Below are 24699 nucleotides of genomic sequence, written 5' to 3'. Positions count from 1 at the left end.
TCTGAAACCAACACATCCTTTCTCTGTGGTTTCCTCTGCAGTGACCCCGTAAGGTGCTCCAAGGAGGGTGGTGCTGTACAACTCAGAGAGCTGCCTGGTCTTTCTGTGTTTGGGCCCTCCTTTGAAACTCCAACCAGGAGAGACCCCGGTGGCTGTGGACCTCAGTGATAGTTCACGGGCAGCTCAAATGGAAGGGTTCAGACACTGAGACCAGTGGGCAGAGAGCAGCAGGCCTCAGGGCAGAGAAAACAGCTTCTCTAAAAATGTCCCTGACAAGGAGGCAAGTTGAGGAGGAAGCCGGTTAACAGGAGCCCCAGGTTCTGCTGCGGAAAGCTCAGAAGGTGAAGGTGCTTAGGTCTGAATCTGGTGCAGGATGGATTCCCCCCGTTCCAGTAATTTCCATCTGATGGGTTTATCTTATTTGAAACATTTAAAAATGGGAAATGCATTCAAGTTTGTTCCAAAAGCAGAAGAACTATATCAAGGTACATGGAGTAAAGTCTTACTTCCGCTCCGTTTCCATCTCCCTGTCCCCGACACCCACCCCACAGGTGACCACTTTTATTGCTTTCTTGTATTCTTCTAGAGGTTCTTTATGCAAAAATAAACAGTGTCATTTTCTCTCTGCTCTTACATCAGAGGTTTTATTTAAAAATAAATAGTGTCATTTTCTCTCTGCTCTTAGACCACATTTCCTTCACCTTTTGTCTTCACCTAAAAACATCCATTTGATGATTTTCGAATGACCTCAACTTGACAGTCCTTCAGTGGGTGGCACACCTGACAGGGAGCCTTTTGCCCTGATCTTAGGGGCCTGCATTCAGTTCTCACTTCTCAGGCACCACTTGAAATGTTCTCAAATGGGAAGGAAGTCAGTCTTGTTAGAAAGCCACCTGCCCAGGTCTGGAGACACTCCACCTGCTTCAGGTGAAACCCCGACCAGCGTTTGCCTACAGGTGCAGGCCCTGCAGGCACTGGGCACTCAGAGGTCCCTGCAGACATGTGACTGACCGACCATCTTGTGCCACCAGCTGCAGGAGCAGAACAAGAGGCTCCAGGCCTCCCTGTCTCAGGATCAGAGGAAAGCAGCTCTCCAGGCCCAGCGCCAGATCACTGCCCTTCGCGCCCAGCTCCAGGAACAAACCAGGCTCATCGCCTCCCAGGAGGAGATGGTAGGTGTGTCCCTCGTCCCAGCCAGGACCTGGAGCTCTAGGCCTCTTCCCTGCGAGGATTTCCTTAGATTCTTCTGGACTTATCGGCACTAGCATCATTAGTCAGACTCTTTGAGGAGAGAGAAGAGTCCTCAGATTTGAGGGGCAGGAAGTGATGAGGGTGCTGAAGACATGCCTGCTGTCCTGTGTTAGTGGGTTCACGGTACCACCAGAGACCTTGTGAGGGCCAGCACCTGGTTGATACTTTGCTTATCCCTCTGTGGAAGCCTCACTGCTGCCCTTCAAGGTAGACATTACCTTCTCCCCATCTTCATTTGACAGATGATGAAACAGGCAGGAGAAGTCAAGCGCCTCACTCGAGTCCACACGGGGCACGTTATAAATGACAGGGGTGAGATTCAACCCTCGCCAGGCAGGTGGAATGCAAAGCGTGTGCCCCTTTCACTGTGTCCTCAGACATCATTTCTTAACTAATTCCTTTTTCATAAATTGACTGCCTCTGATGAAGTTGTCAGATAAACTAGTGTGATGAAAAGGCGTCACTCACTAAGCACCCTCTCCTAGAACTGGCCCCTGTGACTCTTCATCTAATGCAGATCACTGTCTGCCCAGCCTGGGCTCAGCTCCTCCTTCTGAGCCCCAGGTCGGTGGAGACGAGTATCTGTCCCCAGCTGGGCCCTCCTGTGGCCTCAGGTCCTTTGCCATGGGTCCGATACCACCCTCCACACAGCTTCCCTGGGCTGAGCACCCACCGTCACTGTCTAATCCACTGTTCCTGTACCTCTTGCTATTTGTGCCTTTCTGTTCTCCCAGCTGTACTTCACCGTCAACATATCTTATTAACCATGGCCCTGCTGCTTTTCTTTTTACTGTTTCTCCCCCAACACACTTAACTCTTCACAGCTGTGGCCGCCTCAGGTCCAGTCTGGAGGTTTCCTCCTTATGTTACCCAGAACTCTTGTTTGCACGTGTTTCAGTTAGGAACCCACTGGCTAAACATAGCAGAATAGGTTAACAGGGGTTTATTTTTATTGTAACACCAAAAGAGGTGACAGTTGATGGCCTTGGTTTAGCTGCAAGATTATGCCATTGGAAACGCAGACTCTGTTTCTTTTTTCTTTTTTTCTTTGTTTTAATTACCATCTTCAGCATATTGACTTTTGTTCTCATGCTTGACTCTCATAGTTGCAAGATGGCTGCCATAGCCCCAACCATCACAGTCATATCCAGTGGAAGCAGTTGATGAAAAGGCTCTTTCCCAAGACTTCTACTTATATTTTACTGTTCAAAGCTGTGTTATATGGGCAACTATAGTTGCAAGGAAGGTTAGAAAGGGAATAATTCGTTTTATACTTTCTAGGGTAGAGGTAAGCAAAGGAGGAATAGTTAGAAATGGATGTTGGATGAGTCATTCATCAGTAGGTAATGAAAAACAACTCAAGCCTAAGCAGAAGAGGGGATTTGTCATAAGGGTAGACGGGGTGTCTCAGAGAGCTCGAGGCAGGGGTGCAGCCAAGTCTAGGAATGAATTGGGACCAGAGACATGCGTGTAGTCAGGAGTTTTCCTCTGCTGTGTGTCTCTTTTCCTCTCTCTGTATCCGCTTCGATTTTTTCTTTTACTCTGAAGGTCAGCTTCCACTCCGTGTCTGCCCTACATGGCAAAACAAACAAGCAAACAAATAAACAGTGACAACCAAAACTCAAACCAGTTGGCTGTCAAGAGCTCTTGAGTTCACATGTTACCAGTCCAGAATTCTCTGCCCAAACCTGGCTGTGGTGTGGGGGACTCGTTGCCACAAGGGGCTGTCCTGTCTGCAACTACGTGGAAGGAGGAGGAAGAAGCACTTCCTGGAAAAGAGGGGTTGAGCAGAGAGTCGGTGACCGTCCACATCATGCCTCCTCCCTCCCACGGGGCACTCAGCTCAGATGCCCACATCGCAGGAGGGGAGCCTCCCTTGCCCTGGCTGATTTCCACCAATTATACCGACAGTACTGCCTGTGTGCCTGCCCCCTCTGCTTGCATGGGGCTCCTGCCCTTCAAACCACAGGCCTCTCTGAAGAGGGGCATTCTTGTCTCCTCACCAAGGGAAAGTGGAGCATGGTGCCATCTCAGTTGCTGCTGTTCACCCTTGGTGCCATTGAGGGGCTGGGGCAGAGTACTCTGAGCTCCCTCTAGTTCCCAGTGGTTGGCATGGAAACACTGGCCGTCCCTTCTTCACAGAACTAGGCAGAGCCACCGCTCACAGCGGAGTCCCCTGCTGGCTGTAACCTGCTCTGTTCCACATCTTTGCAGATCCAGACCATGTCTCTCAGGAAGGTGGAGGGTAAGTCTGTACGGGGAGGTTTGTAACAATCGTGGCTATCGTCTTGGCCTCTCCTGTCTCTTGTCCTCCACCAGTCAATGTATAGGACGAGGCTGGTGGCAGCAGCTCAGGAACCTGTAGCGTCAGGCTCTCTGGCTGGGTGGAGGAGGGTGAGAAGACGTCGGTTTCTGGGACAGACAGGGCTGCAGCCCAGGTTTGTGCTGAAGGCGTTCCATGTGGCTGGCAGGGTTTCTTGCCTGGCCTGCTCTTCTCTGTAGGACGGTGGAGGCATGAGGTGGGAGCAGGGAGTGAGGATCTTGGGGGCAGTGATGGATGGGGCAGGCAGGGCTCCTGAACAGGCTCTTTCTACTTCACCGTGCCTGTGATTCAGTTCCCTCCAGCTTTACCTTGTTTCCAGCGTGTAGCGAGTTGACCCCAAGTCTCTGCGAATCTGTGTGAATGTGGCCTGTCTGGAGGGTACGCCCTCCTCCTCTTGGGTACTCCGGCGTGCTGGTGTGCGTGCTTGTGTGTGTCTGATGGACACAGGCGCTGGCGTTTAAAGGGCGCCAGCAACCTACAGGGGACCGCTCCTGCTTATGAAACCTGGCCCTTCTACTCCACCCCGCCTCTTCTGCCCTATGTCTGTAGCTTCCCTTCTGCCTCTCCTTGCAGACCCACACATCTCCCCCGTCCCCTGCCTCGAGGCTAGACATTTCTTTCCCAGCCTCACAACCAGTTCAGAGAGGCACTATTCCTATGGCCTTGATCTCCTGGGTGCTGGGGCTGGGGTGTGTGCCATTCATAGGAGCTGTGTGCCATGGACTTCAAATCCATTGTCCCCGTGATTTAACATGGGGCGGGTATTATTGTTCTCACTTTCTGGATGAGGAGCCTGAGGCTTAGAGAAGTTCAAGGACTTACCGTGTCCTGTGCAGCTAGTTGGGGGGCAGAGCTGGAACGTGGACCCTGATCTTTCTGCCTCCAGGGTCCATGGTTGTGACTGCTGCTCCATCCTGCCTCTCTCTGCTAGAGAACCGACTCGAGGGCTTGCCGTGTCTGGCAGGGCACTCACACGCTGTCCCGTGCTTTCCTCTAAGGCGGGGATGGGGTCCAAGGCATTGGAGACACTAACTACTCCTGCTCTCCTCAGGGATCCGCAAGGGCCCGAAGGCTGTGGACACAGAGAAGGACTCTTCCGAGGAAGGTGAGGCTCCCTTTTCTTCCCTGGGGGCTGCGCTCTTCATTGTTTAGCTTGTCCCTGCTTAACGGGATCTGGCTACCTGAGGCTGGGGCATGGGAACTAGGGACGTGAAATCAATATTTCTTAAGCACTTTGTGCTTGCCAGGCACATGACACACAGGTACTAACGTGCAGCCTGCTGGTTCACCCAGGCTCAGAGAGGGTCAGTGACTTTCCCAGAGTCACAGAGCCGGCAGGTGGTGGAGTCAGGATTTGGCGCGGTGTCTGCTGCATAGCCTGTCCCTGGTGCCTGCCCCACCACTTGCCTGGTACTACCCAGAGCAGTGGATGCAGCCTCCCTGCGTGGGCTTCAAATGACCTTTGCGGTTTTATTTTGCATGGCGAGCGTGCTGCAGACAGATCACACGGGACCTAACTGATGTGCAGGAATCAGTTAGGCGCCCTCTGCAGAGCCCTGGGTACCTGCTGCTTTAATTCACTCCCTCTGCCGAGCTCCCAACCAGATGTTTCCAGGGAATGCAAAGGAGGAGAAGTGAAAAAAATAGACTCTCCTGAGAGGGTCAGGAAGAAGGAGCTCCCAGGAAAGGTCAGAGAGCTCACAGCCAACCTGCTGACCAGGCCTGCCTGCCCAGCCAGGCTGTGATGTGACAGTCCCAGAGCGACCCAACAGGTGCACCCAGGAAAGGGTTTTATTGGTGTCACCAAAGAGTTCATCGTGGGGTGTTTTATTTTGTTTTTTAATGTAGTAGTTTACTTTCGAGACAGTAATCTATGCTATTGACCAAAAAAAAAAAAAAAAAAAAGGAAGGAAGGAAGGAAGGAAGGGAGAAGGAAAGAAAAGCAAAAGGGTGCACAGTGAGAAGTAGGTCTCCCTCCTGCCGGGCCATCCAGTCTCCGCCCAGAGATTCCATTGTTAATGGTTTGTCACGCACCTTTCCAGAGATACTTGGTGCAAACACAGGCACATAGATGTACGCGTTCTTTTCCTTTTTCCTAAACGGGAGCACAGTGTACATATTTTTCTGTGGTTATTGCTTAATCCCTTTATATAGAGCCGCTGCATTAATTTTTCAGGACTTCACAGTATTCCATTGGATGGATGAACCTAAATTTACCTAATCAGTCCTCTGCTGCCTCCCTCCCCACCCAGTGCGTTTAACCTTGGGATACAGTAGCAAAAATTAGAGTTACACAAGCTCCACAGTGGGGATGAACCAAATCCTCCAGTGGGGGCCTAGAGTTCGAAGAGAAGGAGGCTGAGAAGGGCGAGTTAGGGAGATGTCTCCCCACCCCCTCCACGCCCCATCCTGTTGCAGGCGGGACCCAGACCTTTGTCAGGCTGTGCTGTGCTTCTTCACTTGCTGGTCCCAGACCAGTAGAGCAGCATCCCTGGGGAACTTATTAGAAATGTAAAATTTTCAAATTCTCAGCCCCATGCCACACAGACTGAATGAGAACTTCTGGGGCAGGGCCCAGCCATCTCTGTCTGCACCCGCCCTCCAGGGCATTCTGGGGCTTGCTCTAGTTTGAGGACCGCTGCGGGGCCCACGGCTCTCTGCAACTGGCTGTACACTAAGAAGCTCCCAGGCTGCTTGCAGCTCCCTGGAGGACCATGCCAGTCCTCTACTACCTGAATCACAACACGCGGTGAGGGGCATCCCAGGCATCAGTAGTACTTAAACCTCCACAGGTGATTTCAACATGCAGCCCAAACTGGGGCTCATGCCCTGTGCAAACTTTATGGAAGAGCGTCAACCCTGAGGGGCAGTGGGGGGCTTGTTAAAACACAGATTGCTGGGATCTACTTCCAGAATTTTTTTTTTTTTTTGCAGTATGCAGGCCTCTCACTGTTGTGGCCTCTCCTGTTGCGGAGCACAGGCTCCGGACGCGCAGGCTCAGCAGCCATGGCTCACGGGCCCAGCCGCTCCGCGGCCTGTGGGATCTTCCCGAACTGGGGCACGAACCTGCGTCCCCTGCATCGGCAGGCGGACTCTCAACCACTGCACCACCAGGGAAGCCCCTAGCTCCAGAATTTTTGATTCAGTAGGTTGGACTGGGATCTGAGAATCTGCGTTTCTAATAAGTGACAGGTGGTGCCAATGCCGTGGCTCACACTTTGAGAACTGCTGCTCTAGAACAGCTGGTTCTCAGGCATGGCTGTTGTTAGGTCTGGGGAGTTTCACAAATAGATCTTAAGGCCTGGGGCCCACCCTCCGAGATTCTGCTATAATTAGCTTGGGATGGAGCCCAGGTGATTCTGATAGGCAGCCAGGGTTAAGGCCATTGCCTTGACTGTGAGCTCCTTGAGGGTTTTCTTTAGTGTCCTCAGTACTGGCCTGTTCAAGCTCCACATTACTTGTCAGTAAACGTCTACTGAGTGAATCAAAAGGCTGGTCCCTCTGTAACCACAGTGGCCCCCGGCATTGGACCTGAAGGGCACTTCTGGGAGGCCTTCCCTGACTCACCCGGGATGGCCCCTTTGTAGCAGTTATCACATTTTATTGTAATTGCTTATCTTGTTACCCGCTGGGTCGGTATTTCTCAAGGTGCAGCCTGTGGCTCACCTCCATCAGAATCATCTGGGCAAGTTAAAATGCAGATTCCAGGGCCCTTCCCCAGACCTATGGCATCAGACTCTCTGGAGGATGGGGCCAGGGAATGTACACTTTAAACCCAGGCAATTCTGATGTATGTAATTGGAGGGAGAACGCCTGATTTAGGCAGTAAACAAGGGGAGCAGGGAGCTATCTGTCCACCATATGTATATGTATACATACATCATGCATGTAAGCCAAATCATTATGTTGTACATCTTAGACTTATACAGTGCTGTATGTCAGTTATAGCTCAATGAAGCTGGGGTGGGGGCGGGGGGCGTGAAGACCAGAGCCCAGGGAACAAACTGCTGTCAGGCCTCAACTGTGAGTCAAAAGCCTGAGATCTCTCAGTTAACCTGGGACAGGACTGAGCCAGATCTTGAAGGTCCAGACCGGCAGGGGATGAGGATCCTGAAGGTGGGTCGGGGGTCTGCAGCAGTGGTTCCCAGGAGGAGAAGGACCCGGGGATGGACACTCAGAGGGGATTGGTGGCCCTGGGTGCACAGGCTGGAGACCAGGATCCCTGGCTGGGTGCGGTGTGGCTTTGGGAGTAGAGGTTTCGGGCATCCAGGCTGACCTTGGTGGTCGTCTTGTGCTGCAGAGCTGGAGGACTCCCGCAGTGGACAGCAGAAGGTGCTGGCAGCTCTCAGTCGAAACCCCACCTTGCTGAAGCAGTTCAGGCCAGTCCTGGAGGACACCCTGGAGGAGAAGCTGGAAAGCATGGGGATAAAGCGAGTGAGTTCCAGGGCCGGTACCTACCGTTTAGACACAGGGCATTCTTGAACCGACAAAGGGTCGATTGTTCTTTACGTGGTAAGCTGATTCATCTTATTTGTTCCAGTGGGGCACCTTTGGTATCCAGGAATATAAACCTGCACAGCTGACACTGTGGTCGCTTCTCTGTTTCCTCCAGTGGCTTCCTGAGATGTCACCCTGTGTCCTGACTTCTCCGTGCTCTCCACTCACTGGCTACTTTCTTCTGCGTCTCTGTTTTGTTGTTGTTGCTCACGTACTCGAGGAATATTTACTGAGCACCTTTGTGCTAAGTAATGTACTAGATGCTGAGAATACAGTGATGAGTTAGACAGAACCGGTCATTGTTTTCACCGAGTTTACAAACGGTAGGGAACTCAGGTATTAAACAGTGATTGTCCAGAAATTTAATAACTTACCATTGTGAGAAATAACTCTGCAAGAGAGGTATTGGATGCTATAGGAATGAATAATAAGGGGATGTGCCTTAGCTTGAAGGTCCAGGTGTGACGGTGGACAATACGTGGATATTACTTTGACAGATTACTCCTCTCCAACTGGATAGAGTCTCAGTGGAACTATCAAACAAGATGTCCCATCTTCTCCTGCACAAAGGGACTATATGTACCCCAAAGGACTGTGTCTCTGTTTCTGACAGAGGGAATTTAATTGGCTCAGTGTGGCCTTTGGAGGGGCCCCTTGGGTGAAGTGTCCATCATCGGTGGCACACGTGGCCATGCCCACTCAGCAGGTGGCTGTGGGTGGAGCAGCCTCTGAACATTCTGGTACAAATTAGCATTTGAACACCATTGTCCCTACATGCCCGTGTTCAACCAGAGTATGCATATTATCGTGAAAGGCATTATTTTTGGCTGTGTTGGGTCTTCATTGCTGTACGCGGGCTTTTTCTAGCTGCGGTGTGCGGGCTTCTCATTGCAGTGGCTTCTCTTATTGCAGAGCACGGGCTCTAGGCGCACGGGATTCAGTAGTTGTGGCACGTGAGCTCAGTAGTTGTGGCTCGCAGGCTCAGCAGTTGTGGCTCACGGGCTCTAGAGCGCAGGCTCAGTAGCTGCAGTGCATGAGCTTATTAGTTGCTCCGCGGCATGTGGGATCTTCCCAGACCAGGGCTCAAACCCGTGTCCCCTGCATTGGCAGGTGGATTCTCAACCACTGCGCCACCGGGGAAGCCCAGTGACATCTATTATTAAAAAACACATCTTGTTATCAAAGAAGCTGAGCATCGCATCATTGAGAATTCCAAAAACAACAACAACAACAACAACAGACACCTAGGTTTAATGTAGCAAGGATGCCCCCTAATCACTGACTGTTTTCAACTACTGCTCTATCTAACTCTGGCCTTATGTTCAGACTTGATTAAACCAGTTCTTTCTAATCTTAAATGATTTCTCATGGGCTCTAGGTGGATGTCAAAAGCCCAAGCAAGTTCCAGTAGGTTTTGGAAGGGTGCCTGGCTTTGTTTTTTTGCAGTTGATGTTTTCAAATCTTGTTAGCCATGGAGGACAATGTGTCCAGCATAACGATAGTGCATAGGGGTACAAAAAGGAGCAAGCCATGGTCTCCTCACTGTAGGATTCGGTCGGGTGGTGGAGAGGCATGTCCCACCTAAGCCTGTATGCTTGATGTCGATGGACTGGTGCGTAGCCCCTTTGCGCCATCCTGCTGTGTGTGCTTTGCTGGGGCCCCCAGGTCCTGCTCGCCCTGCTCTAATGCTCAGCTCCTCTCCCAGAAGCACCGGCCCTGATCCCAGTGACTCCCAGGCCAGCAAAAGCTTTGAGAGGCTTAGGGAAGGAGAAGGGGAGCCCATCTCCAGAGGGAACCTCTGTGGTCTTCCAGGACGCAAAGGGAATCCCTGCTCACACCCTCCGACACCTGGAGTCCCTCCTGCGAACCCAGCGGGAGCAGAAGGCGGGGAGGTTTTCTGAATTTCTGAGTCTGAGGGAGAAGCTCATCAAGGAAGCCAGCAGCAGAGTGAAGGAGGAGAGACAGTGGAACAGGGCCCCGGTGTCCCAGCCAGACGGCGAGGCTCCAGGTGAGCTGGCGAGTGGGCTTGCTCGGGGCTGTGACCTGCGAGGGTGCAGGCTTGTTTGCGTATAAGGGGGTGCGTAATCCCCCCCGTCCACATCCAGGGCTTTGCTCTGAAGGGCCAGACGACAGGGTCCTCCCAGGTGTCTGAGTCCAAAAGTCTTCTGCTGGAAAAACAGAGTCTGTGGATGGGGTGGGGTGGGCACCAGAGTCCCTCGGGGAAGCAGAGGAGAGCCAGGACCAGAGCTGTGCTCAGCCCTGAGCTGGCCCTGCTCCGACGCGCTGCCCCCTTCAGCAGCTTAGCTCTGCACTGTTTTACTTGCTTGGATCACAAGTTGAGCTTTGCCGCAACAGAGAGCAGCCCATTCTGTTTGTGGCTCTATAAACCAGGCCTGTCAGCACAGAGGCTGCAGGTGGAGGCAAGGATCTATCAAATGAATACTCGGCTCTGGGGCAGTGGTTGGGACAGTTTGGCAGGTGGACAAGTCCTCAGAACTCAGATGTCTCCTGGGCTGGGTCCAGCCGCTGCTTTGTCCCTGGAATTTGTGATATTGAAAGGCCCTGTGGGTCTTGTGGAGGACTGAAGTATGTGGGCGAGGACCCTCCGCGCTCTGTCCTCAGGGCACTCAGGGAGCAAGGGAACTGTGTTCTTTGGCTCAGGAGCCCCCACCTCTAGATTCAGATCCACAGGCCGGGTGATGCCCCAGCTCCTTTCGGTCATGGACGTGTGCAGCCAGAGGAACATCGCTTCTGCTGTCTCCTTGTGTCCAGGCAGGCCCCAACCTGAGCTCTGTATGCAAAGGAAGTTTCCAGAGTGTGGTCCACCCATCGCTGGTGGCTTTGAGGGTTGATTTTAGTTGGTACGTGAATCAATAATTTCAAGATTTAATCTTTATTTTTCTTCATGTACATTGGAAAAATATTACTAACATAGCAATCCTGAGAGCTCATGAAAATTATTACTTGCATAAGTATGAAGTGGGTACTTTATGTTTAAAAGTGGTGTCATTTTATATAAAAATGTTAAATAGAGAACAGGACAGTTCCTTTGAGAATATGGTGAAAATTGTGTCGATGATCTGGGTAACTCTGTTGTATTTGGTTTAAATTTCTGGCCTTAAAAGCTCTAAGGAAAGGACAGTTTTTAGTCTTGTACAGAAATCTCAGAGTGAAGGGTGTTTGTCCTGGCTGCTAACCTGCCTTTCACATAACCCTCTGCCTCAAATGCTCACTCATTCCTAATTTGTTTAATTGAGTGCAGTATTTATTGAGGTTGACCTGGGCTGGGGCCGGCTCCCTTAGCTGGAAACCAGCCAGGACTAGGTGATGTGACAGGGCCAAGCACAGGCTGGGGCAGCTCGGAGAGGGGACGGGCCCCGAAGGAGGGTGAATGGAAGCCCCCTCTGAGTCCTGGTTTCCAAAAGAAGAGAAAGTTTTCTTGCTCTTCAAGGTGCTACCCTCCCCTCCAGTGCTTGGTCCCAGAGCCTGCAGTGGGAACCTCCCCTGGCCCCCACCTTCTGTCTCCGCTTCCCTGGCCTTGGGTCCTGCCTTCTCCAGGGCCCCTCACTGACCTGTGAGATGAACACTGTTCTCTCGGCATTTTGTAGGCCTCCGTCCAGCTCTGCACCCACGTGTTCTCTTTCTAGGCCCCATGAGTGCTGTACGAAAGCTCACCTCCTGTCTCTGCTCAGAGTATGCCTCTTTTGTTCTGGGGCAAAGCTGCGGGGTTCAGCCAAGGCAGTGGCAAGAGCCCTAGATTTGGGATGACTGATGACCTGGGTTTGCATCTGCCGCTGACTTCCATGGAATCGTGGGTCTTGGGTGTCCCCGAATCCCTTAGCTCGGTCTGCGCATAGTGACTGTAGCTGTTGTTACTTTCCCTCAGCAAGTTCACCCTCCTTTCAGTTTACTCTTTCCTAGAAACCCCACTTCTGTGTCAGTGCATTCTCCGAGAGCTGTGCATTTTGAACCGTCTTTTCGAACTGCGAACTACAGTAAGAAATGCATTTTATGCTGTGGCTCAGTCCACACGTGTAAGGGTTTGATGAAACAGTACTTACTCGGACTCCCTGTGATGCACTTTCTCTCCTCGTCTCTTCCCATAAAAAAACTGCCAATCCTGCGTTACTGCCCGCCCCTTGTGATTCGCTAACTGGAGGGGCTGTATCTAATTGCCTGCCTTAAGCACTCCTGCACAAGCTGAGTTCTGGGAGGCGGGTGTGTGGATCTCGATGGGCCAGGTGGTCCACCGGCGCCCTCTGGTGGCAGCAGAGCCTTCCTGCAGGGCTGCCTGCACTCCAGCAGCAGCCACTTGGGTTGGGTAGAGAGCGGAGTAGGTGGCCTTGGCGAGGCCAGCTTCTACGATTGTGTCGGGGGAGCTGCAGACATGTTGGACCCTCTTCAGACCTTCTGCCTCCCGCGGGTCTCCCGAAACGATGCCATAACCCTGGAACACCAGCTGCTCTCTTGGTCTCTGATGAAACCGTGGGTCCCGGCCCCAGGTCTGGCCAGCAGCAGGACCCCTGGGGTGGGGGAAGTTATTAAGTCCGCTGTGATTATGACGGTACTCTGCACAGAGTGACTTGCCCAGTTCCCGTGTGTGGAGCCTCTTTCTGCTTCTCTCAGGCTCGAGGGCCCAGATGGGTATGCTCTGAAACTCACTCTTACCTGTGTTTCTAGTCAAAAGCCAGCAGAGCACACCGGTCACCAAAGAGGCCCAGACAAAGGCCAGGACCCTGCACGTGGCACAGTCATCCAAGCCGGCAGAGTCCCCCGTGTCACCTCTTCAGAGCCGCGGCAGCCATGGCCCGGGCCTGGCCCAGGGGCCCACCCCTACTCCTGGCTCCAGAGCGCCTGGACCCTCCAGCACCCCGCCTCCCCTGGGGCCCGGGCTGAGGTGAGCCAGGCTCTGCGCTCTCCCTTGGTCTGTGGTGTGGCTCCCGCGCTGTCGTGGGCCCCCCACAGCCTTCTGCAGACAGGGGAGGGGCAGAGGCAGAAGTGAACAGGAAGGGCCTCAGGTGCGGTCCAGCCCTACCTCCCATGAAGAGACCGGGGTCCTTTGCTCCCAGCCAGGACACACCTACCCTCCCCTTACTCACCTGTCCCCAAGCCTCGGTTGCCACACTGGGTCTTCATCTGCTCACGGAGGAGCTGGTGTGGCTGCCACTCTCCAGATGACTCTTGGCTGGCGTCTGGGCCCAGGGAGGGAGCAGGGCTGGCTCTGGGCAAACCAGACAAGCTTGCAAGTGGTGAAGTGTGGTGTTGAACGTCCTCCTTCTGGCCCACACATCGCCCGTTTCTTCTTTTCCTCAGCAGTACGCCCCCGTTCAGTTCTGAAGAGGCTTCGGAGGCAGATACCGGCTCTCATGCGTCCCTCCAGCCCCCGAGAGTTCCTTCGAGGATGGGGCCCCGGCCGCAGGATGACTCAGACTGGTCTGACACCGAGACCTCGGAGGGGAGCGCCCAGACACCTGGCAAGAGCTCAGGTGCGCTGGCTTCCTCAGGAGAGGAAGGTTTCTTATAAAAATGTTAAGAGGCTTGTAGCTTCTGGCTTCAGTTGCATTTTCTAGCCAAAGATGAAAGAATATGGAACTTTTGTCTTTCCAAAGTCAGTAAGTGGAAGCGCTGGGGTATAAGCCCAGCTCTATCTGCCAAGTCCAGTGTCCATGGATTCTGCAGTACTTCATCTTGTCCACAGTGTGTTCCAAGCCTGCCAATCCATCGACCACTAGAACCAGATCTCTGGAGAAGTACTGACGACCTGCCAGGCGAGATGATAGGGTGTAAACATCTAGGAACCGGGAATCTGGAGTCCTCGGACACGCTTCAGCCTCTGTCACTTGCTCCCTGCGTGTGCTTGTGTGAAGGGTTTCGGTTCCTTTGTTGTAAAATGAGGTTTCCGGACAAGATGGGTAATGAGGGGCGAGGTACACATTAGGCCCTTAACAAACAGTTTTTGAATGAATCAATGAGCCGAGGGCTGTCGTAGCTCCGGACCTCTGTTCAGGCCCCAGATGTTTGAATCCTGGAAGTCCGTGGCTAGCTCCCTGCTTCTTGGCCGGTCCTGAGGTCTGGACACCCACCTTGCTCTCCCAACGTCACCAGAGTCCGTTGATGACTCAGTCACTGCTTAGCCCCCTTCTTGCGTGGAGATCACAGAAAGCGTGTCTGGCCCGCAGCCCTCCTGTGCGAATTTATATCGATGATATTTCTTCGTTTCTCTGTGAAGGTGTTGGAGGAGGAACTGCACGTTGGTCTTGCAGTTCATGTACCAACTGAGCAGGGATTCCTCCCGGCCTCCCGTGGAGAGGGAAGGGCAGCTTCCTAAGCCTGTGTAGCCAGCCGTGTCCTTAAGTGCACAGTACGCTTACAGGATGTTCCAAGCACACGCCGGCCTCGGCCTCTCTCTCTCGGCCCCTCTTGTACTGTTTCTGCCCTTCCTTCTTCCTCTTGACCCTTTTCCACGCTCCCTTTATCCACACCAGGGCTTGGATGTGACCCATAAGGATGATGCATTCAGACTCCGGGCTTTTCCCCTTGATTGCCTTCCAGGAACACTGGTGCGGTCGATGGTCAGGAATCATGAGATGCAGCTGGGGGCTTCGACCAAGAAACCTGCTGGAGAGGTCAGTCTATTCTGCAAGCCCAATGCCGGGCCACAGAGGGCTGCTGTGCCAGGAGGGAAGCCCCAGGTAGGCTGTAGGACCTTGGAGGCTGCCCTGCAATTCCCTACAGAGCCAGCTCTGAGTTTGGGGGCCTGAGGGAGGGCCCAGCGAGCGTCAGCCTGGGCCCTGGTGTGACACTGCGGGTGACCTCACTGTCTCCTCTGCCCTTGCACAGGTAGAGCGATGGCCACTTTCCAGTGCTTGTTGTTTCATTAAACGAACAACCGCTCAGTGGGTTGTGTCTCCGGGCCGCCCACGCTCCCACTTCCTGCCTCTGATAGAGCCTGGACCCAGCTCTGTGTCTGGCTTCCTGCAGTAGCTGCTCTCTTCCGGCTCCGCCTCACCCCACAGCCAACCCCTCCCCCTTCCTTCATGCCCGAGGACCCCAGCGCGAGGCTGTGTGCAGAGCAGATTTCTTCACAGGGCGGGGTGTTGGAGTAGCATCACACAGTACGTCAGAGTAGGTCACAGCACACAAGGGGGATATTTAGGCTAAATATTCAAGGCCATTTCTCATCACTAAGAATGTCTCGATGGCCTTGCCTCTCTCAGGCTCCCGCTGCCATCAGATTTAGAACTCAGATGCTCAGCCTTCCAGACCATTCCCGTCAGGACGTCCTCTTCGCTGCCCACCCCCCATCAGGGAACAACTTCCATATTCCTGTTGCTGTCTTAGGCAGAAACATTTTGCACTCTTATTACTTTACACTCCTTTCTCAATCAAGAAGATGCATCCTGGGATGCTATTGCCCTAAAATCCAGAAGGAGTGGGCCATCACTTTTTGGTTCTCCCTAGCATACTCCCCCAACCCCAAATACCTGCCTTGTACTACATAACATGTTTGGTTTATTATGCAGCCCATGTGTGTTTGCGAGTAATGAGTCTAAAGGATTTAAAAAGTATTCATCCCTTTTCCCATGTTGTGAAAGAACACTGACAGCCCTAAGCAGGTTGAGGCACTGCTCAGAGCCTGCTTGCCGCCCCCGGGCCCTGCTGGTTTCTGATTGGTTGGCCTTACATTCCAGGCAAATGACCTGGGCACTGAGAGCTCTGGGGGGATGACCGTGGCTCTGGTTCCAGGACAGCCTGGGACCTTGGCCCATTCTGGGCTCCTCAGTTGGCCCCAGCGCAGACCCTTTCCAGGCCGAAAGATTCCTGGCACTTCGAGTTCCCCTCACGCTCCTATGGTCAGAGTGTTTCCCAGCCCCTAGACAAGAAGTCTGTGGCGGGTGGGTTGGGCGTGTTAGCCCCTGGTGCATCAGCTCAGGAATTTGGAGAAGTTGAGGCTCTAGGCTTCTAGATCCATCACTGCGGGCAGTTAAAAAGTCTGGACGAAGTTTAAATTACAACAAGAGCAACCTGCTCTGCCACAGGCCTCTCCAAGGAGCTTGCCTTGGTGTGGCCAGTGGAATTTCAGGGGTGTTTGCGTTGCTGTGACCCCAGGTCTCTGAAGCAGGTTCTCAGGGAAATGAGAAGGCAGGAGGAGAAGCATCCCTCTCCTGCTTTCTTCCAAATCCGCATTTTGTCCCCATGTCCGTCCTGCACATCCATCCTCTCTTGTCAGATGCATTTTCTTCGCCCCCTCCCCTCCCTGCATCCTCTCTTGTCAGATGCATTTTCTTCTCCCCCTCCCCTCCCTCCATCCTCTCTTGTCAGATGCATTTTCTTCTCCCCCTCCCCTCCCTCCATCCCCCCTTGTCAGATGCATTTTCTTCGCCCCCTCCCCTCCCTCCATCCTCTCTTGTCAGATGCATTTTCTTCTCCCCCTCCCCTCCCTCCATCCTCTCTTGTCAGATGCATTTTCTTCTCCCCCTCCCCTCCCTCCATCCCCCCTTGTCAGATGCATTTTCTTCTCCCCCTCCCCTCCCTGCAGCTTTCTGAAGATGAGAGTGACTTGGAGATCTCTTCCTTGGAAGATCTCCCCCAGGACGTGATCCAGAGAGAGAAACCAAAGCCCTTGTCTCGCTCGAAGCTCCCAGAGAAGATTGGTGCCAGCTCCTGGAGCCCTGGTCAGCCCAGGGCCCCTGGCTGGTGATCCTGTCCCAGAGCCTGGCGGCCAGAGGACCAGCCTCGTTGCCCAGCGGGGTGGGGCTGGCTCACGGTCCCCCCCCCCCCCGCAACAGATGGGGCTGCTGGGCCTCTTGTCGTCACCAGTAACCGAGAGGTCTTCTCCCCTGGAGAGAAGCAGAGCAGAAGATGGATATGATCTCTCCCGCCCCCTGTGAGGGGCCCTGGCAGTGCCCCTGGGTCCCAGGGCTTGAGAAAGGGTTGTAACAGGACCTCAGAGGAGCATCCTTCCTCCACCTCCACGTTCACTCCAGACTGAAAGGAAACACCTGGTCTCTAGTCCGGAGTGTTTTGTAAACCTGCAGAAACGCTGTAGAGATGGGTCTTTTATGGGGTCCTTTTGGGGACTTATGCCTGAGCCAGTCATTCACTGATTGACCCAAAGCCATTTACTGAGGTCCTCCAGCCTCTGACTGCTGAGTTGGGGTAGAGGCAGAGATGGGGGGTGAAAAGTACAGGGTCATAATCTGTTGACAGAGATGAGGATGCTATGGGAGCGCAGACAGAGCCTCCCAGTGCAGCCTGGGGTGACCTTGGAGAGCTTCCCAGAGCTGATGTCTGGCAGGGCCTGCTCGTGGGTGGGAGGGAAGGAGGGCCTCATATCCCCAAAGAACCACAAATTAAATTTTTGATATTATTTCTAAAATTAGGTTATGTATATAACTACTTTTTTTTTAAATTTGAAAAGCTTTAATTTATTATATGTAAACCTTTAAATACAGTACAATGTTTCTCACTCTCTGGTATTTCTTCCTGTTTTGGGCACTTTAGCAGGGGCTGGGTGGGGGCTGGAGACATCTGTACCCCAACTGTGTCAGTTTAGGGCCTTTGGGGTGCAGTTGCCAAGATGGAGATAGGATTGCAGTCGGTTTGCTGGGGAGTCACACCGGCGGAAGAAGCCGGATCGGGCAGGGAAAGCGCTCACGTGTAATGCAGGTCTGACCCCTGTGGGAGAAGGGAGAGCGGGAAGCAGGAGTGGGGAGAGGGGAGCCCCAGACCGCCTTGCGGCTGACATCTCCACCAACCCTGTGGGAGCTCCAGAGCAGGCACTGCCCACCAGGGAGTCCCCACTGGGCAGGAATGGCCAGGACCTCGTGCCCCCAGCCAGCTTGGCCATTGACTGGGGTGCCCAGGCGAGTGAGACCTAGTTGAACAGCCACTGTTTTCCCTAAAGGGAAACCCAGCCGTGCACCTCCAGGCCTCACGAGTAGAGGGAATAGCGTGATGAACCCACGTTCCCAACACCCAACTTCAACCATTGTCCACTCAGCTCGTGGCCAGTCTTGCGTCACCTATCTCTCCCCACTACCTCGGGTCTGTCCCTCTCCCCAGCCCTCCATCCAGGCTTCTTTTGACCTCTGCGTGGTCCTGATACCTGGGCTAAGCCCTGAAGTTCTAGCAAGAGGAACCAGGGAAAGTGAGGAGGGAAGGCACTGCAGAGGGCAAAGGGGATCTGGGGCAAAGGAGGCTTGGGGGTATCATGGTGCCAGGCTGTTCAGTGAGGCCAGAGGCTAGCTTATGAAGGGCCTTACGTGGGACTCGGGTCAGCCCACCCCTTAGCTCCTGGGGAGTAAGTTCCCTTTGTGGATCTCATACTTTTTTTTTTTTTTTTACTTTTTTTGAGGTGCACAGGCCTCTCACTGTTGTGGCCTCTCCCGTTGCGGAGCACAGGCTCCGGACGCGCAGGCTCAGCGGCCATGGCTCACGGGCCCAGCCGCTCCACGGCATGTGGGATCTTCCCAGACTGGGGCACGAACCCGTGTCCCCTGCGTCGGCAGGCGGACTCTCAACCACTGCGCCACCAGGGAAGCCCTGGATCTCATACCTTTGAGCAGCTGAGAAGGTGTACAACCAGGATCTCAGTGGCAAGTGAGGAGGGGAAGGGACAGTGAGTGGGGAGTGCTGGGGGCAGTTCATCCCTCTCGCAGAGTTCTGCCGACAAAGTTATGCTTTCTTATTCACAGGCTTTGGGCAAGGAAGGTGTAAAAAGGTGCTTGTGGGGTCCCTCGCCACATTCTGGTTTCCTGTAGCTCTGAGTGCACTACCGTTGCCGGTCCCCCACATCACAATGCGCTCTGGGACCTCTGCTTTTCGGCCTCAGGGTTGTCTCTGGTGGGAGGTTGCACAGGCTACTTGCAGGTACAGCCTGCTAATGCTGGAGAGCTGTCTCTACCAGGGCAGCCCACACCCAAGGTGGAGTGGGAGTTGGTGAGTAATCGCTCCAGCCTTCCCATGCTTTGGTGGGACAGTTCTGAGGTTAATTCTGCAGTTTCTCAAAGTCCCCAGGGGGAGTGAATCCCAGTCTCCTGCAACAGTTACAATTTAGTAACACACCCTTTATTGGCCTTTCTCCCTCTGGTTTCATTTTTCTCACCCTCTCGCTTCCGCTTCTTGGGAGCATCTCTGAAATAAATAAAACCTGTACCCAAGTCCTTGCCTCAGGTTCCGCTTTCAGGGGGACCCAAGTGAAATAGATGTGAGTACCCATGTCTTTTGCATGTGCTTACACATGCTAGTGATAATCACCTGTACAGAATGACTCTGTTCTTGAATGTACATTATCAAGTTCTATGTCCCCAAATGTGTTTCTCTATCTACTCTGGAGACTCACATATTAGTTTCGCATTTCTATGCTGTTTACCCCTCCCTACTTTCAAATACATTAAACTTTTTGGGGGGCAAGATTTATAAGAACTTTGCAACATATGTGTATTAGGGTTCTCCAGAAAAACAGAAGCAATAGGATATAGATATAGGTTCAGATATAGATATAGATATATGAAGAGGATATTTATTACAGGAATTGGTTCATGCAGTTATAGAGGCCGAGAAGTCCCATGATCTGGTGTCTGCAGGCTGGAGAACCAGGAAAGCTTCTCAGTCTTGGAGGGTGAAGGCCTGAGAACCAGGAATTACAAGTCTCAAGGGCAGAAGATGGACGTCCCAGCTCAAGAAGAGAGAGCTAAATCGTCCTTTATCCTTCCTCTGCCTTTTCATTCTATTTGGGCTCTCAATGGATTGGATGATGCCCAGCCAGGCTGGTGAGGGTGGAATTTCTTTGCTCAGTCTACTGATTCAAATGCTAATCTCTTCCGGAAGCACCCTGAGAGACACACCCAAAAATAAAGTTTTCCCAGCTATCTGGGCATCCCTTAGCCTAGTCAAGTTGACCCTGATGTAAAATTAACCATCACAATATGTAACATAGTAAATTATTTTAAAATTATCCAAGCAGTAAGCTTGATGTAGAAAAATTAGAAAACACAGATAAAAAGAAAAATAAATTTGAATAACCGCCAAATCCAGAGTCAACTACTAGGTATGCATGCACTGATTAAAAACATACATATGTCTCCTTCCTAGAGTTCAACTATATTAATTCTTCTCTAACTTGATTTTCCTTCTTGAAAATAGATTATAAATGTCCTTACATCAATACGCATGTATCAACATAATTATATTTAATGGTCACATAGTATCACAAGGTAAAGATTACAAAAATTTATTTAGCCAAGCTTTCCTACGTTGGGCCTTTGATAAATCATGGAATGATAAACAAATGTGTATATACATCTTTGTGAGCTTAAGAAAGATTTCCTTAGGATAAGGACTTAGGATAAGTCTTAATTTCCTTAGGATAAGGATAAGGATAAGTGAGGTTGCTGGACCAACATCGTAATGAAAGCCAGCACTATATGCCAGGCACTGGTCCAAGTTTCTCACGAATATTCACTGACTGAGGGCTTGCCTGGCGGTCCAGTGGTTAAGACTCTGAGCTTCCACTGTAGGGGGCACGGTTTCCATCCCTGGTCGGGGAACTAAGATCCTGCATGCCGTGTGGTGCGGCCACACACATACACACACGCAAAATTCACTGATTGAACCTGACAGTAACTCTTTGAGGAGGTGCTGCTATTACAGTCATTTTAGGACTAGGACGTGAGACACAGAGCAGTTAAACTTGCTTTGAGTCCCGTCTCCAGTAAACGGTATGACTGAGATCTGACCTGGCCAGCTGGCTCTGGAGCCCTGGCTCCTCACCATGTATTCTTTTTTCATATATATTTTTTCTTTTCTATTTCTCTTCTCTTCTTTTTGTTTTTAATTAATTAATTAATTAATTTTTGGCTGCATTGGGTCTTCGTTGCTGAGCGTGGGCTTTCTCTAGCTGCGGCGAGTGGGGGCTACTCTTTGTTGCGGAGCACGGGCTCTAGGCACGAGGGCTTCAGTAGTTGTGGCCCATGGGCTCAGTAGTTGTGGCTCGCGGGCTCTAGAGCGCAGGCTCAGTAGTTGTGGCGCATGGGCTTAGTTGCTCCGTGGCATGTGGGATCTTCCCGGACCAGGGCTTGAACCCGTGTGCCCTGCATTGGCAGGCGGATTCTTAACCACTGCACTACCAGGGAAGTCCCTCACCATGTATTTAGCGGGATTTTCATTACATAAACACTCTCCAGAGAACCTGAGCCACTGAGTCTAGCGTTTGGGGTGCTCCTTTTCGCATTTCCTTGCCACCAGGGGGTATCATTCATCTCTAAATGTTTGGACAGTGTGATAGAGGAAAAACGAAACCTCACCTTTTAAAAAATTTACATTTTTTAGTTTTCTTCTAAGACAGGATTTCTTTTTTCATTTTCCTATCAATTATTTCTATTTCTTCTTTTATAAATTGCCCGATTATATTCTTAGTGCTTTTTATTGGTCAGTTGATGTAAATAACTTTTCCTTGTCATTTTTTTCTTTATCTTAAAAAAATATTTATTTCTTTGTTTGTTTATTTTGGCTGTGCTGGGTCTTTGTTGCAGCACACGAGACCTTTTTAGTTGTGGCATGCAGGCTTCTTAGTTGCGGCATGCGAACTCTTAGTTGTGGCATGCATGTGAGATCTAGTTCCCCGACCAGGGATCAAACCCAGGGCCCCTGCATTGGGAGCGTGGAGTCTTACCCACTGGACTACCAGGGAATTCCCTCTTTATCTTTTTATTATGGAAAATTTCAAGCATATATAAAAATAGTGAGAATGTATAATGGCCTTGATGTCCTCATGGCTCAGCTTTAACAATTATCAACACGTGAAGACTCTTATTTCCTGCAAACCTCTTGCCAACCTCCTCCTGAATAATCATATTATTATATCTACAGATATTTCCATATGTATCTCTAAAGTATAGTTCCTTTTCAAAATAACCACTTTACCACCACCACTAAAACAAAACTCAGTAATATCTTCTAAACGTCATCCAATGTCTGTTGTATTCACGTGTCCTCTCTTTTCCTATACATGTTTATGTCTCTTTTAATCCATAGATTTCATTTCCACTTTCCCCTTCCTTCCTTCCCTCCCTCCCTCCTTTTCTCCCTCACAGTCCTTACTATTTTTTTTGTTGCTAAAGAAATTTGGTTATTTGCCTTGGAGAATTCCCCTGGTCTCAGTTTTGCTGACTGCATTACTGTGATGGTGTTTAATGCATTCCTCTTTCCCCTGAACTATCTGTAAATTGTAGTTAGATCTAAATACTTGATCGGGGTCCACTTTTTTGATTTTTCGATTCTTTTTTGACAAAACACTTCGTAGGTGGCACTGTGCACTTCCAGCAACAGGCACATAACATCTGGTTCCCTCTTTTTATGGTGTTGATGATTGCATTGATGATATATTGAAGATCATTACCTAAATCCATCTATTAATGAGGGATTTCCAAAATTATGATAGTCTATCATTCCTTTGGCATTTACTAGCTGGGACACTTCTGTAAGGAGAAATTCCCCAAATACAGCTGTCTGGTTGCCTTAAGATACAGTTTATATAGGTAAGGAAGCTAAGGGTTTGACTCTTTCCCCTTTCAAAATAATGAGATGGTTTCCTTCTATACTCCATGGGAACCGTATGAACTCATACATTTAAATATATTTGATCTGTTGAAATTGATTGTGATTGTTATCCTTATTGATGTTGAACTCATCGTCTTTGGCCAATGGGTGCTTCTTGCTGTTGGTTCCTGACCTTAGCAGTCTGATAGCTTCCTTGCTATCTGTTATGAAAGAAGATGCAGGCTCATAGCATACATTTCCTGCCTCAGACCTGAAATTAGTAATTTCTCTGGGGAAATCCTGGTTTCTTTTAGAGGAAGATGATATTTACAGATACAACCTGGGTGCTGTGGGGTCCTGATTACCACTGGTATTGTCATTACTTCTAAGTGCTTTCAGTGGACAGAGACAGGAAATACCAGTAAGAAAATGTATTACAAGTTCCTACTGATACTTCCCATTCAAATTCAGGACTACAGGATTTTTACTTTATTTCATTGATTTAATATCTATTTGTATCTCTTTTCTTCCACTCCAAGAGTCTTGGCTCTGAACAGCACGATCTCAGTCTTAGAATAGCAACACCAACTTTATTGTCCACAATATGAATATTAAAAACAGTTTAAAATTTATTACTGCTATATTTTGGAGTTTTGGGGTCCTGAGGGTGTATCCCACTAGGGATGCCCAGTCAAATTACTATTTTTTTTTTTTTTTTTTTTTTTGTGGTACGCGGGCCTCTCACTGTTGCGGCCCCTCCCGTGGCGGAGCACAGGCTCCGGACGCGCAGGCTCAGCGGCCATGGCTCACGGGCCCAGCCGCTCCGCGGCATGTGGGGTCCTCCCGGACCGGCACACGAACCCGCGTCCCCTGCATCGGCAGGCGGACTCTCAACCACTGCGCCACCAGGGAAGCCCCAAATTACTATGTTTTAAAATCACTTCCAATAGTTTCTCGCTGTGGTTATGCTACTGAATGGCTGTATAATTAATTTGGTTTGCTTCTTCGTTTTACTTTTTATTTTTAGAGATAGCATTTTTATTATTTAATTTGCTTCATATTGCTTTTATATATACATATTGCTAATATATAACATGTAAATATATTAAAATTTTATATAATTATATAAATAAGACTTTATATATATTGAAAATATTAATCCATTGTCATACTGCTATTTTTTGTCTTTTAATTCTGTTTATAGGTTCCTTCCCACAGAGAGATTTTTAAGTTTTTATATGTCTAACTGACGTTTTCCTTTATAATGTCTGCCTTTAGTGGTTGTCAGCATCAGAAAGGCTTTTTTCATGCCAATATTCATACAATTTCATCTATATTTTCTTTTACTTCTATTAAAAAATTTAAAATGTGAATACTTAATCTATCTGGACTCTGTGGGGGGAGGGTGTTAACTGTGAGTTAGGGATGGTACTTATTTTTTTCCAAACAGTTAGCCAGTGGTCTCACCATCATTATTTGACAATTTATCCTTTCTTCAGTTTTGAAAATATCCCCTTTATCAGATGTAAATTATTGTATGTGCTTGGATCTGTTTCTGGACTTTTTATTTATTCCATTAATCTGACAGTTCTGGCACTGGAATTGCACTGCTCTTAATCATTAAAATTTATCATCCAGCAGGATGCAAATACCCTAATTATTTTTATCTCTCAGAATTTTATTATTGGTTATATTTCAAAGTTGAAATTATACCAGATTCTTATGAAGGCATCCAGATCTCCATCTATGAATAAACAAATAAATCTGGATGGCTCTCACGTGCACCTTCATGAGCCCTAATTACAACTCTTATTTGAAGTTGGGTCTAGTCAAAGCTCTAACTTGCGGGCTTCCCTGGTGGCGCAGTTGTTGAGAGTCCGCCTGCCAACGCAGGGAACACGGGTTCGTGACCCGGTCTGGGAAGATCCCACATGCCGCGGAGCAGCTGGGCCCGTGAGCCATGGCCGCTGAGCCTGTGCGTCCGGGAAAAAAAAGCAGCTCTAACTTGGTCCTTAATTGGGTGTCTTTTGAATACCTCTAAGTAGAGTGTCCCGTTTCCCACAAATCCTCCTGCATCTCACAATTCT

At 50.5% G+C, this 24699-nt stretch overlaps 1 protein-coding gene across 1 annotated transcript in view; it reads left to right on the top strand.

Moving 5' to 3' along the window:
- DZIP1L (DAZ interacting zinc finger protein 1 like) overlaps positions 1-16772 on the top strand; it is a 33321-nt gene extending 16549 nt beyond the window's left edge. Inside the window, exons 7-15 of the mRNA XM_065876717.1 lie at positions 1032-1172; positions 3466-3496; positions 4626-4679; positions 7875-8008; positions 9884-10079; positions 12752-12968; positions 13388-13557; positions 14624-14763; positions 16611-16772. Of these exons, the coding sequence (XP_065732789.1) occupies positions 1032-1172; positions 3466-3496; positions 4626-4679; positions 7875-8008; positions 9884-10079; positions 12752-12968; positions 13388-13557; positions 14624-14763; positions 16611-16772 (1245 nt within the window). The remainder of the gene's footprint in view (positions 1-1031; positions 1173-3465; positions 3497-4625; positions 4680-7874; positions 8009-9883; positions 10080-12751; positions 12969-13387; positions 13558-14623; positions 14764-16610) is intronic.
- Positions 16773-24699: the final 7927 nt, after the last annotated feature.

This window comes from Phocoena phocoena, chromosome 4 (assembly GCF_963924675.1).
Source record: "Phocoena phocoena chromosome 4, mPhoPho1.1, whole genome shotgun sequence".
Lineage (NCBI taxonomy): Eukaryota > Metazoa > Chordata > Mammalia > Artiodactyla > Phocoenidae > Phocoena > Phocoena phocoena.
This window is presented reverse-complemented; position numbering and strand designations above follow the sequence as displayed.